Below are 13,091 nucleotides of genomic sequence, written 5' to 3' on the forward strand. Positions count from 1 at the left end.
CTGCCCTGGCCCCGCTGCCCCCAGCGCTGCCCCAGCCTGCTGGGATGGGGGCTTTGGGGTGACTCGGGTCCCCTGGCCCCTCTGGGTGATCCCTGTGGATCCTTGGCGCTGTGCACATCTGGCTCACGCTGCTTTGAAGCAGAGGCTTTGAAGAGGGAGCCAGGATGCACCAGGAAAGCCCCCTGTGAGCGAGCTGTGCCCCACTCCCCGACGGGATGGGTGGCTTTCCAGGGTGGGTTTGGAGGGATGCAATCACCCTGCTACGGGGTTGTGCATCGCTAGGGTGCTCACCCTGCACCCTGCATAGCAGCACTGTGCAGTGGTGCAGCTCAGCGTGTCGCTGCTGCTCCATGGGGCATCCAGGACCAACCCACCTGGCTCTGGGCTCTTTCCACATCTCCATGCAGTGGTGGGACCTGCTCTCCTGTGGAGTGCAGCCAGCAGTGGTGAGGGCAGGACAGGCATGGTGCCAACCCATAGCTCCTTGCTCTGCTTCCCGCAGCCACGTGGGCCCAAGGTGCCCCAGCTGAACTTTACCCTCGTCCACCTTGGCTGCCTCATGTGTGCCAGAGGCCGGCACTCCCCGGAGCAGGGGCACACAGCGGGGGACATGTCGGCGTCAGAGAACGCAGCGAGCTGTGACCCCGCAGTGCTGCATCGCTGCGTCCCACCGAGAGCCACGCTTCATATGCGGAGCACGGCGCAGGAAGTGCGGGGGGGTCACAAGCACTTGGACTGTTGCTGCTCTCGCCTCCGCTCACAAGCCCTTATCTGCTGCGTGGGGAACGGGGGCTGCAACGGGAAGAGGACCAGGAAGGGGCCAGCTTGCCGGCAGCACCCCACGGCATCCTCAGCCGCTGCCAGGCAGCTCCCTGGCAGCAGCACAAGGACCCGCAGCAGAAGCTGGGGATGTCCTTTTAGCCAGTGGCTCTGCTTTGTCCCCTGAGGGTCTTGGGGAATTTGTGACTCACTGAATTCCTGGCAGTCCAGTCACGGAGACAGCCGGACTCCGGGCTGGACCCAGTTCCTTCCTGAGGCACTCTGCAGCCCTCCAGCTCAAGCTCCAGCCCAAGGCCACACTTCCAGGAAAAGGCCCTTTTGAGAACAACAACCGAGGAGCTGGGCAGAGGTCTCAGTGGATGGGGCTCTTGCAGGACCCTTGTCCTCAGAGCACCCCAGGGTCCCTGGCAGCCCTCATGCCCAGTGGGATGTGGTGCTCCCTGTACATGGGGTCTTGGGGTGCAAGCACACCCTGATGAGCCCCAGCATCCTCCCAGCAGGCTGCAGATGGGAACCAGGAGGAACCCCTTTGCGGTGCTCGGAGATGCTCCCCATGGGGCGGAGACAGGCAAGAGCCCCGTGGTGGGCAGCTGAAGCCTGCAGTGAGTGCTGGTGCTGCGGGGGGGGAACCGGGACCTGTGGGGTAGCCAAGACCCCCATTCCCAGGTCCTGAGCACCTGGACACGGGGCTGACTCCAAGAGACACCGACTCCGTGCCCTGGGCTACAATGGGATGTCCCTGTGTTTGCATCCGTCCCTGTGTCACTTGCATTTCCCCCTGCAGGTGGGGTGCTGGGAGGGGGGAGACATGCAGCCCTCTACCCTCGCTCCCCTGCATGTCCCGGGCAGTGGAGGGACCCCGCTGGGTACCAGGCGTGCTATCGGAGCTGCCGGGACCCCCCAGTTTGTGAGGGCGCGGGGCTGGGAGCAGGACCCGGGGCGACCCCCGGCCCCCAGGGCACGAGGTGCCGCTGGGTACCCCGCGCTGGGGGGGAGAGTTCGGGGCCGCGCTTCTCCCTCCCACCCGCCCCGACCGGAGCCCCGGGCCCGACTCTCGCCCCGCCCGGGGAGGGGCAGCGCGGCCCGGCCGATGGCGGCTGCCCCGACGCCTCCCCGCTCCCCCCGGCCGGGGCGCGGTTATAAGGAGCGGCGGGGCCGGGGCACGCGCTCGGCGGCGGCGCGGGAGCGGCGGGCGCGGCAGGTACGGGGCTGGGAAGGGACGGGGCGGGGCGGGGCAGGACCGGACCGGACCGGACCGGACCGGGTCGGGTCGGGTCGGGTTCCCCGCACCAGCCCCCAGCTCTCCCGGGGTCCCCAGTGCTCCCCAGCCCCATGGGCTGAGACCTGGGAGCTCATCGCACCGCCCGCAACTGGGGACCGGGCATAGGGCTGGGACCGAGGCTGGGGTTGGGACCCGGGCAGCCCCCCCAGGTGCCCAGGGGAGCCCCATCCCGCTGGGGTTTTGCTTTTGGAGCAGGGGCGGTTGAGGGGTGTGGGAGGGCTCAGGGCCCCTCGAGAGGGCACCCGGGGGGGAGCCGGTGTTTTGGGTCCCCAGAGCCACTTTGGTCTCAAGGGGAGTTAATAAACGCGAAGATGTGGAGTGTCCCGGGGGAGAGCAGGGCTGGGGCGAGGTGGGCAGCACACTGGGTGCTGCTGGGGTGGGTGACCCAGCAGGATGGGGCTGGTGTCGGTGCAGAGCTGCCCTGTGCTGCTCACTGCCCTCCCTCTGCAGCGGCTGCAGGTTGGGGACACTGTTGGCACCATGCGCCCGCTGCGGGCCCTGCTCTGCCTCTGGCTGCTGGCCGAGGCATCCCGGGCTTCCCGGGTGCGCACCCGCCGGGAGCTGGCCCCCGGCCTCTACGAACATGGGGTCTATGATGCCGGAGGGTCCTACTGCCAGCGAGGGGACGTGTGCTGCCACGGCCGCGACGACGCCTGCACCGTGCCCTACCACGACACCCTCTGCTACTGCGACCTCTTCTGCAACAGAACTGTCTCCGACTGCTGCCCCGACTTCTGGGAGTACTGCCTAGGCATCCCGGCCCCATTCCCCAAAGCTCCAGGTGAGGCAGCCCCTGGTCCAGCCGGGCAGGGGGCTGTGGGTGACAGGGCCACAGCCCTGGGGTGTCCCATGTGCTGTGTGATGCCGCTGGGGTCATGGATGTGGTTGGATATGGAACCCCTTGGCACTGTCCTCATTGCAGGGTCGCTCTGGACCTGTGCAAAAACCCATCAAAGTGGCCAGGCTGGGGTGGGCTCCCAGAAACGGGTCTGGGAGCAGCCCATGGCCCCACAGCACATCCCCTGTGCCTCCCCACAGGCAGGGCTGTGGAGCTTAGAGGGGCAGCTCCAGCCACACATATGTGTGGGGCAGAGCAGGGGCAGGGGGGACATGTCCCCGGTCATGTCTGGGGCAGGCGGATGCTGGCCCTGACTTAACCCCCAGGCAGCTGGATGGGGGCGAGAGGCGGGCATGGGCAGCCCCCCCGTGCAGGACAAGGCTTTCTAAGAAGTCCCTGCAGAGCAGAGCCAGCTCCCGGGTACAACTGGCCCCTTTATCCCTGTCCCGCCAGGCTGTGCTCAGCAGCCCCATGGTTAACCCTCCCATTGCCGAGCCATCCCTGCACCGTGGGGCACAAGCTGGTCTGTATCACAGCTCTGGAGGTGCCGAGATGCACCCAGGAGCCTGCCTGGCTCTAAGGACCTCATTTATTTTCCCCTTGGTATTTACCTCCTGGAGCCTTGGGGGTGCTGGTGCCAAGCGCTCACCGGGGCTCTCCGCTTTCCCATCCAGGCTGTGCCCGCGCTGGCCGCAGTTATCCCACCGGAGCCACGTACCGGGAGAACTGCAACCTGTGGTGAGTACCCCGGTGCTCCCGGTGCCGCAGCACCGCTGCCTGCCTGCAGGAAGGGCGTCGTGGGGCCCGAGCTGGGTGGCGGGCGCCGGTGCCAAATGCCTTTGCTCCAGCATATTCCAAGCAGAGAGCCCGGGGCCTTGAGCCGCTCCCACGTTCCGGTGCATGCCCTGGTGGAGTGCGGCCGGGCTGGCTGCGGGCTGCCGGCACCAGCCCGGTGCTGCTGGGGCTTTTCTGGCCACGCCGGTCCAAGCCCAGCTTGCCCAAGCCTGACGGGACATGTCTGCACGGCCAGAGCCCGGCCCCAGTACAACCATCCCACCCATGCTACATGCCAGGAGCTTGCTGTTTGCATTATCCAGCAGCGGGGGGTTTATCTGGGAATGGTATTAATGGCATCCCGGAGGTGGGGGAGAGGGGAACCAGCGGGGAGCAACCCCAGCGGCTGCCTTGCAGAGATGTGGCAGATAAGGGCAATCAAAGGCTCCATGTGGGGCGTGTGTGAGGGCATGAGCACGTGTGTGTGCATGTGTGGGCAGGCATGTGCGCCGGAGCTGGAGGTGAAAAGCCAGCCCGACCCCTCCATGAAGCTCTGGTGCTGCTCGGGGGTTCTCCAGGACCATGAGGCAGAGGTTTATGGGGCTGAAGGATGTCCCCAAGCCTCGGGGAAGGTCCCCAAGCTGTGCACTGGGAGGGCTGGTTCCTCCTGCTGGGGAAACATCCCTACATCCCATCCCCACGAGCACTGCCCTCAGGGGCTGAGACTCTGCTCCCAAATCCTTCTTCCCCCGCACTTGGCATGTGGAGAGCAGCAATTCCAGGAGTGCTTCACCCCAGACCTTATCCCTCCCTGGCTCCTGTGAGATCCAGGGGGTGACAAGGGGGCAGGGGTGAAGCAGAGGGAGCTGCTGCGGGCACCCAGCTTGCTGCACCCCAAGGTGCTCCCATGGGGTCCCCAGGGAGGGAACCACCACGTGCAGGGTCACCAGTGCGGTACCGGGGATGGGGTGGGAATGGGGTGAATGGGATGCAGGTGCCGTGGGTGGGATCAGGGCTCGGCTGCCGGGACACGGCCTCGAACGGCTCCTTAAAAGGGAAGAGTGTGGCGGGAGGCTGGCGGGGCCGCGGGGAGTGCGCCAGGCATTGCTCACCATGCGGGAGGAGCACAGCCCCGCGACCCGCACCCGGCACGTCCCCCACAGCCCCCCCTGCCGCGGGGCTCCCCATGGGGCACAAGCAGCTCAGCCCGGGGGGACACCTCCAGCCCTGAACCCCGTCCCCAGGCTGGTGTCCAAGTTCCACACTGGTGGCTGCAGCCCTGGCTGCTTTACAGCGTGTTTTCTGTCCCATGCTCCGTCTGCCCTCTGGGACAGTCCCCAGGGCCATGCAAAGGGCTGTCCCTGGCCCAGCTTCACCCCATCCCATGGTGCTGAGCCACAGTGTGACCTCCAAACCTTCGCTGGCTGCCCACGAGAGCAGAAAGTCCCTGGTTTGGGAGCACCAACACTCATTCAGGGTCCCCCCAGTCACCCCAAGGACATTGTCCCTCCCCATCTGACTGTTCCCTCCGGTGCCATCCCGTCTGCAGCACCTGCAGCCCTGGCGGGCAGTGGCAGTGCGAGGACCATGCGTGCCTGATGGACGGGGAGCTGATCGACGCCGTCAACAGGGGCGATTATGGGTAAGGACCAGGCACAGGAGGATGAGGAAGGGCTGCTTCACCCCTCAGTGCTTCTCGGGGCACCCCTGAGCCATGTCCCATCCTCCCCTGCAGCTGGAGAGCCACCAACTACAGCCAGTTTTGGGGCATGACGCTGGAGGACGGGATCCAGTTCCGCTTGGGCACCTTCCGGCCCTCTCCCACCGTCATGAACATGAACGAGATGCATGTGAGTCCCGATGGGTGCCCGGGGAGGCTGAGGCACGGCAGGGCTTGGCGCAGTGATTCACCATCCCCTTGGCTGAGTGATGTCCCTGCTGTGTCCCCTGCCCTGGGAAGGGGCTGTGTTGGGTGGGTGCCGCGGGCAGCCCTTGTGCTTGGAGACAGCAGCTCAGCACATTCCCCCTGACAATCCCTGTGCTGCCAGTGTTGTTTTTTCCCCTTCTCCTCCGTACTGGTTTCCCATCGGAAAGCCAGCCCCATAGCTGCTGAGTCGGCAGAACCGGCTGCACCAGCGCTCTGCGAGCGGGGTGCCTCTGGCTGCATCCAAACCCAGCTCCCGTTCGGGGTGGGCAGCGCGCAGGGGTCCTGTGGGTGCTGGTGGGGAGCAGGCACCGCGCGCACCCAGCGCCCGGGCCTTGAGGTTTAATTTTAGAGGCACTTCCTGCGCCGGGATACGCCAGGGCTGTGACCGCGTCCTCCCCAGGAGCGGAAAGGCTGGGCCTGAGTCAATGGCTGGAGGCCACAATGAGGGGCTCAGGACTCCCAGGGCCGTGCACTTGTTGGTGTATGAGACAGGACACTTGGTGCTGTTGTTGTGTAAGGAGCCACTGGGGCTGAAGAACCCAAGTTTAGGGACAGTTGAGGGATCTGGCTCCCCTGGGACACCCAAATCCTGGTCGTATTAGGCTGGGTCTCTGGGTGTCCGCATTCCAAGGGGTCCTGCAGTGGGTCGCAGGGATGCTAATGCTGGCTGGGGACCCTGAGAGGGTGCCCTGGGAGCTGCTGGGAGCAGGAGGAATAGAGGGGAGGGTCCCTGTGTGGTGAGAACCCCTCAACTCTGGCTCCCACAGATGAACATGGACTCCAATGAGGTGCTGCCTCGCCACTTTGATGCTGCTGCAAAGTGGCCTGGGATGATCCATGAGCCCCTGGACCAGGGCAACTGCGCCGGTTCCTGGGCCTTCTCCACGGCGGGTGAGATGGGGTGGGATGGGGTGGGATAGGGTGGGGTGGGGCAGTCGGTGGGGACAGAGCCCTGCTGTGAGGCTGCGAGCAGGACAGGAGCCAGGGGAGCAGCCGTCCCTCCCTGACCCCTGCTCGCTCCCAGCCGTTGCCTCGGACCGCATCTCCATCCACTCCATGGGACACATGACGCCTGCCCTGTCACCCCAAAACCTCCTGTCCTGTGACACCCGCAACCAGCGGGGCTGCAGCGGGGGGCGGCTGGATGGCGCCTGGTGGTACCTCCGCAGGCGAGGGTGAGTGGGGATGGATGGGATGGGGCAGGGTGATGCCCTGGTGCTAGGGTGGGATAAGGGGGTTCAAGGCTCTGGTTACCTGCGGAGAGCCCAGGGGTGCTCCACGCACATCCTGCCAGCGGGGAGCAAGGTGCCCAGATGGCATTTGGGGATGGGAATGGGGATGGGGATGGGGATGGAGCCGGGTGGTCTGTCTCCTCCTCATGTGCTTGTCCCTGTGCCCAGGGTGGTGACGGATGAGTGCTACCCCTTCACCAGCCAGGAGAGCCGGCCAGCAGCACAGCCCTGCATGATGCACAGCCGCTCCACGGGCCGGGGCAAGCGGCAGGCGACCGCGCGCTGCCCCAACCCACAGACCCATGCCAACGAGATCTACCAGTCCACCCCTGCCTACCGCCTCTCCTCCAGCGTGAGTGCCTGCAGGGAGCGGGAAGCCTTGGCCCAGGGTGGCTTTCCTGGGAAAGCCAAGGTTGGAAACGAAGCTGGGAAAAACCTGCTGCGGAGCCCCTGGGGGAGCTGCTCCTCCGGCCAGCCCCTCCATAGCACCCACCCATAGGTGCCCGCAGCCCGTGTGCTGGGCTGCACCCCCGAGCGTGAGCAGCAGGTCAGGGAGGGGATCCTGCCCCTCTGCTGCGCTCTGGGGAGACCTTAGAGCAGCTCCAGTGCCTAAAGGGGCTCCAGGAAACCTGGAGAGGGGCTTTGGACAAGGGATGGAGGGGCAGGCCAAGGGGAATGGCTTTAACCTGCCCGAGGGGAGATTGAGATGAGCTCTGAGGCAGAAGCTCTTCCCTGTGAGGGTGCTGAGGCGCTGGCACAGGGTGCCCAGAGAAGCTGTGGCTGCCCCATCCCTGGCAGTGTTGAAGGCCAGGTTGGACACAGGGGCTTGGAGCAACCTGCTCTAGTGGAAGGTGTCCCTGCCCGTGGCAGGGGGTTGGAGCTGGAGGAGCTTTAAGTCCCTTCCAACACAAACCATTCTGTGATTCCATGATCCCTGGGGGGTGGAAAGGGCAGTGCTGGGGGTCCTGGTCCTGGCCCCATCCCATCTCTGTGCTTGCAGGAGAAGGAGATCATGAAGGAGCTGCTGGAGAATGGTCCTGTGCAAGGTAAGGGGCCGTGTCCGTGGGGCTGGGTGCCGCAGTGGCCGGGAGGTGACGGGGGGGAACCACCCTACCCAGGGCCGGGACCCCTCCACCTCAGCTCCTGCCCTGCTCAGTGTTACCCCATGCCCCTCCTGCCTGCACCAGCACTTGGTGCTCATTAACTCCAGGGATTTAATCTCCATCTTGGCACTTGGGTTTGGTTTATTTCATGTTTTTAATCCTCCTCTGAGTCCTGTCACATCCCCGGGGGGGGGGGACCCGGCTGCTGCCCTCCTTCCTGCTGGATAACACCCGTGTCCCTGGTGCACATCTCCTCCCTCCTGAGGCATATGGAGCCCCGGGGTCTCAGCACCCCCTCCCTCAGCACCGGACCCCAGACCCTCTCCCCCTTCCACAGCCATCCTGGAGGTGCACGAGGATTTCTTCATGTACAAGAGTGGGATCTACCGGCACACGCCGGTGGCCGAGGGGAAGGGGCCGAAGCACCAGAGGCACGGGACCCACTCGGTTAAAATCACTGGGTAGGTGGGGGATGGCATGGGGGGGGTCAGAGTGTCCCCTTGCTCCGGGCAGGGAGAGGAAGCAGGAAGGGAAGGAGGGTGCAGGGTGCGATGGGGGCCACAAGTGCCACGAGTGCACAGTGCTCAGCCCCTGCAAAGGAGGGAGGTGGGTTGCAGGTGCAGATTCCAGCAGCTTCCTTCCTACTCCCCACGGCTAAATATACCTGCCTGTATTCTGGGAGTGGACATAAATACCTTGTCCGGGCCCGCAGGGAGGTGCTGAGACCAGGAAAGGAGTGGGGTGAGCACAGCACCCCGCTATCTTGGTGCTGGATGGGGTGATGCCCGCAGTATGGGGTGCGTGGGGACCTCCTTTCACCACCCTCCTCTCCTGCTGCAGGTGGGGAGAAGAGCAGCTGCCTGATGGCCAGATCCAGAAATACTGGGTGAGTGTTTGTGGGTGCCACGAGTGTGCCGGGGCTCAGCCATTGAGGGGGGTGCAGGAGCTGGGATCCAGCTCTTGGGCTCTGTCTGAGCTGTGTCCCGTGTCCCCCCCGCAGACCGCAGCCAACTCCTGGGGCACAGCGTGGGGAGAGGGCGGCCACTTCCGCATCACGCGCGGCGTCAATGAGTGCGAGGTGGAGACCTTCGTGGTGGGGGTCTGGGGCCGTGTCAGCATGGAGGACATGCCCCACAAGTGAGCGCCGCGCTGCCACCACCCTCCTCCCGTCCCCGCCATGGCCCTGCCCAGCACCGCAGCCCCTCCGTCCCTTCCTGGGGACGCTCCTGTACCACCGGGCAGGGGGCTGGGATCATCCCCTGGGTCCCCTGCCCGGGGGCTGTGTGTCCCCGCTGTGCTGACGCAGCGGCTGGGTGCAGTGGTGCATGCATGGGGCATGCGGCCGGGGGTGCCGCAGGGGCTGCTCCTGCATCCCATGGGATTTACCCACTAATCCCCCCGCCCTGGGCTCCGCTGGGCTTTGGTGGCAGTGGGGGGCCCTTCAAAGGTGACTTCATCCCTCTCCTCCTCTTCCCACCCCTGGCTGGGGAGTGCTGCAGGGGGACCCGCAGGGCTCCTGCACCTCTGTATCTGCCCCCCCAGCTCCCCTAATCTAGGAGCTGAGGGGGCAAAATAACTCCCGGGGTACCCCCAGGGCTGGGGGTCAGGATGGGAGTCCTCACTGTCCCCTCTGCCTGTCCCTATGGTGCTATGGCCCCTGCCACCTGCTTTGGGGACTGTGGGGACAGGGCAGGGCTCAGCCCTGTTGTGTCCCTGTCCCACCGGGGCCACAACTGGGGCCCACGCAGCAGCACAGCCCTGGTCGTTCCCGCCTGCCCCTTCCTCCCCCTGCCCCGGGTTGGACTTTTAAGACTTTTTTTGTATTTATTTTGCTTTTTACTATTTGTAAATAAACCGACTGAAGCCTCAGTGCCACCGGCTCTGCTCCTGCCCCAGCGCTGCGGCAGGACACGCGTGGCACTGCTGTCCCTTGGCTGCCCCATGCCGGGGGGGGGGGGGGACACAGGCCCCAGGAAGGGCTGTGGGGTGAGATAAGGCCCCGCTCATTGTGCTGCCTTCCGGCCCCCCCGGCCGCCTGTGGCTGCAGCCAGCACCGGGCCTGCCATGGGCACACGCAGCCACAGCAGCCGCTGCAGCCACCCCACGGCCACCAGTGCCACCACTGCCATGCAGCCAGGTGTGCCACCGCAGCCAGATGTGCCACTGCAGCCAGGTACGCCACTATAGCCATCCTGGCTATCACAGCCACCCTGGCCACCAGATCCAGGCACCCCACTGCAGGCACAAGTGCCACCACAGCCAGATGTGCCACCCTGGCCACTGCATGCAGATGCGCAAACACAGCCAGATGTGCCACGGCATCCCCACGTGCCACAGCAGCCACGCAGCCAGCACACGGGGCCGGGGGGGCGGGGGGGGTGGTGATTTTTTTTTAGCATTTGTTTATTCTTTGCGTTTCCTCCCGATTCCTTCAGTGCCCCCCCCCCAGCCCCTCCCAGCCGCGGGGGCACCCACAGTGCGGAGTCGGGCGCCACCTGGTGGCCACAGCCCGGAGCGGACAGGCACAGCCACGCGCCCAGGCTGCCTCTGCTGGTGCTCATGCGTACACATGCACACCATACATGTTATACACGTACATATACACACGCGTACGTATATACACATGCATATACATATACACACTCACAGGCACATACGTATACATATATACACATATACACGTACATAGACACATGCACATATGCATACGTATACATATGAACATACATATACATGTATAAATGCACACACATATATACGTGCACATATACATGTATACATATAAACATATATACACTTACACATACATGCAAACAAATGAAAAGACACTGCTGAGGCTTTTTATATACACACAAACTGACAGACTGCTGGGGTTTTATACGTGTGTATATATGCACACCCCCTAACAGACAATGCTGGGGTTTTATATGTCTGTATATATACACACACAGAGTGATGGAGGTTGTTGGGGTTTTTTTTATATATATATACACACACACACGCACTAACACAGCAGACACTGCTGGGGTGTTTTTTTTTTTTAGATGTATGTATAAATACTTACACATAGACAATGATAGGGTTTTACACACATGCACACACAATGACACTGCTGGGTGTGTTTTTTTTTTAAATATATACATACACACACAAGCTCTGACAGTGATGGGGGTTGTTTTTTGGGTTTTGTTTTTTTGTTGTTTTTTTAAAAATATATATATACATACACACAGTGATGATATAGATGCTACTGGGGTTTTACATGTGTACACACACAGAGTAGCATAGCAAACACTGCTGGGTTTTGATATAGCTAGATATACATACACAAACACAGACAGTGATAGGGTTTTATACACATGCACACACAAAGATAAATTGCTTTTTTTTTTGTTTTTGTGGGTTTTTGTTTTTTTTTTTGTTTGTTTGTTTGCTTTTAGAATATATACATACACATCATACATGCACATAAATACAACCACAAGCAAAGACTGCTGGTTTTATATAGGCACACAGACACACTGAGTAACACTGATGAGTTTTTATATATACACATGCACAAACTAAAAGACATTGCTTTTTATATAGTTACACACATTGACAGACATACTGCTGGGGTTTTGTTTACTGCATATACGTTTATACATGTATATATGTACACACACACTAACAGGTACTGTTATTGCTGTGTTTTTAATATATATCATCTATGCACAAAGGCAGTATTTAATATATCTATAGATAGACACATAGATGTGTACTTGTATACACAGACCAGTGTGATTTGAAATAGCACTGTCTGTGCCCTTTGTATACCTATGTGTACACTCAGTATATATATATATGTGTGTATGCAAAACCCCAGCACTGTCTCTCTGTGTGTATGTGTATATAAAAAAAAACCAACACTAGCTGAGAGTGTGTGTGTACGCATTTGTGTATATGTATATCTGTGTATATATATTTGTGTGTAGATATGCATATGTATATGTGTATGTATGCGTATCTGTGTATGTGTGTATATGTGCATCCTATGTATATGTGTATGTATGTGCATATATATATACCTATGTATATGTATGTGTATCTGTAGATATGTGTGTATATATGCGCATACCTATGTATATGTGTATGTGTATCTGTATATATGTGTATATGTTTGTGTGTGTATATATGTATGTATATATATATGCATGCCTATGTATATGTGTATGTATGTGTATCTGTATATGCATATATATGTATATGTATGTGTCTGTGTATGTATATGCGTGTATTTATGTCTATAAACCCAGCCCTGTCAGTGTCTGTGTGCCTACAGCTCTATAGTAGCAGCAGCATCTGCTTGTGCACACACATGCACACATGTGTATATATTTGGGGTGTCAGTGTGCGTGGCTACATAGGGGCATCTATCAGTGTGTATCTGTACACACAGAGGTATCTTACTCTGTATATACACGCTTAGGGGTGTGTTTCTGGATGCCTGTTAGTGCATATGTATCCGTGTCAGTAAGTGCACGTATGCAGGTATGTGTATACACAGGGGTTCCCATTTGTGTGTATGGGGTTTATATGTAAGTATGTATATACAGGCTTGTCTGTTACTCTGTGTGTGCATATACACACACACATATACATACACACTCCCCCCGTATATCTATGGATTTACTATATATTTATATAATAGACATATATTATTATATATTTCATATATATTTATATGTGTGTATATATACATGTGCATGGAGCCTTGCGTGTATATATACACCCACAGAGGGTTGTGTGTGTGCACAGCGTGGTGTTTGTGCACACACATATAGACACTGGGTTATCTGTTAATGTGTGTTTGTACACTAATACGTGTTACAGAGGCGTCCTACTCTGTGTGTGTGCATACACGGGTGTCTGCATGTACACACACACAGACACTGCCCTGGCTATTCTTTCTATCTATCTATCATCTATCTATCATCTATCTAATCTATCATCTATCTAATCTACCAAATCTATCATCTATCTATCTAATCTATCAAATCTATCATTTATCTATCATCTATCATGTATCTATCATCTATCAAATCTATCATATATCACCTAGCTATCTAATCTATCTAATCTATCATCTATCTAATCTATCATCTAATCTGTCATC

At 59.5% G+C, this 13,091-nt stretch overlaps 1 protein-coding gene across 1 annotated transcript; it reads left to right on the forward strand.

Moving 5' to 3' along the window:
* Nucleotides 1-1,856: 1,856 nt before the first annotated feature.
* Nucleotides 1,857-9,805, forward strand: TINAGL1 (tubulointerstitial nephritis antigen like 1). Its single transcript, XM_030504988.2, has 12 exons — nt 1,857-1,981; nt 2,513-2,843; nt 3,575-3,638; nt 5,224-5,316; nt 5,410-5,524; nt 6,369-6,492; nt 6,626-6,776; nt 7,002-7,185; nt 7,834-7,879; nt 8,274-8,397; nt 8,777-8,822; nt 8,937-9,805. Exons 1-12 carry the CDS (start codon nt 1,871-1,873, stop codon nt 9,075-9,077), a joined length of 1,530 nt encoding a protein of 509 aa, XP_030360848.2. The 5' UTR covers nt 1,857-1,870; the 3' UTR covers nt 9,078-9,805.
* Nucleotides 9,806-13,091: the final 3,286 nt, after the last annotated feature.

Source organism: Strigops habroptila, chromosome 12 (assembly GCF_004027225.2).
Source record: "Strigops habroptila isolate Jane chromosome 12, bStrHab1.2.pri, whole genome shotgun sequence".
Taxonomy (NCBI): domain Eukaryota; kingdom Metazoa; phylum Chordata; class Aves; order Psittaciformes; family Psittacidae; genus Strigops; species Strigops habroptila.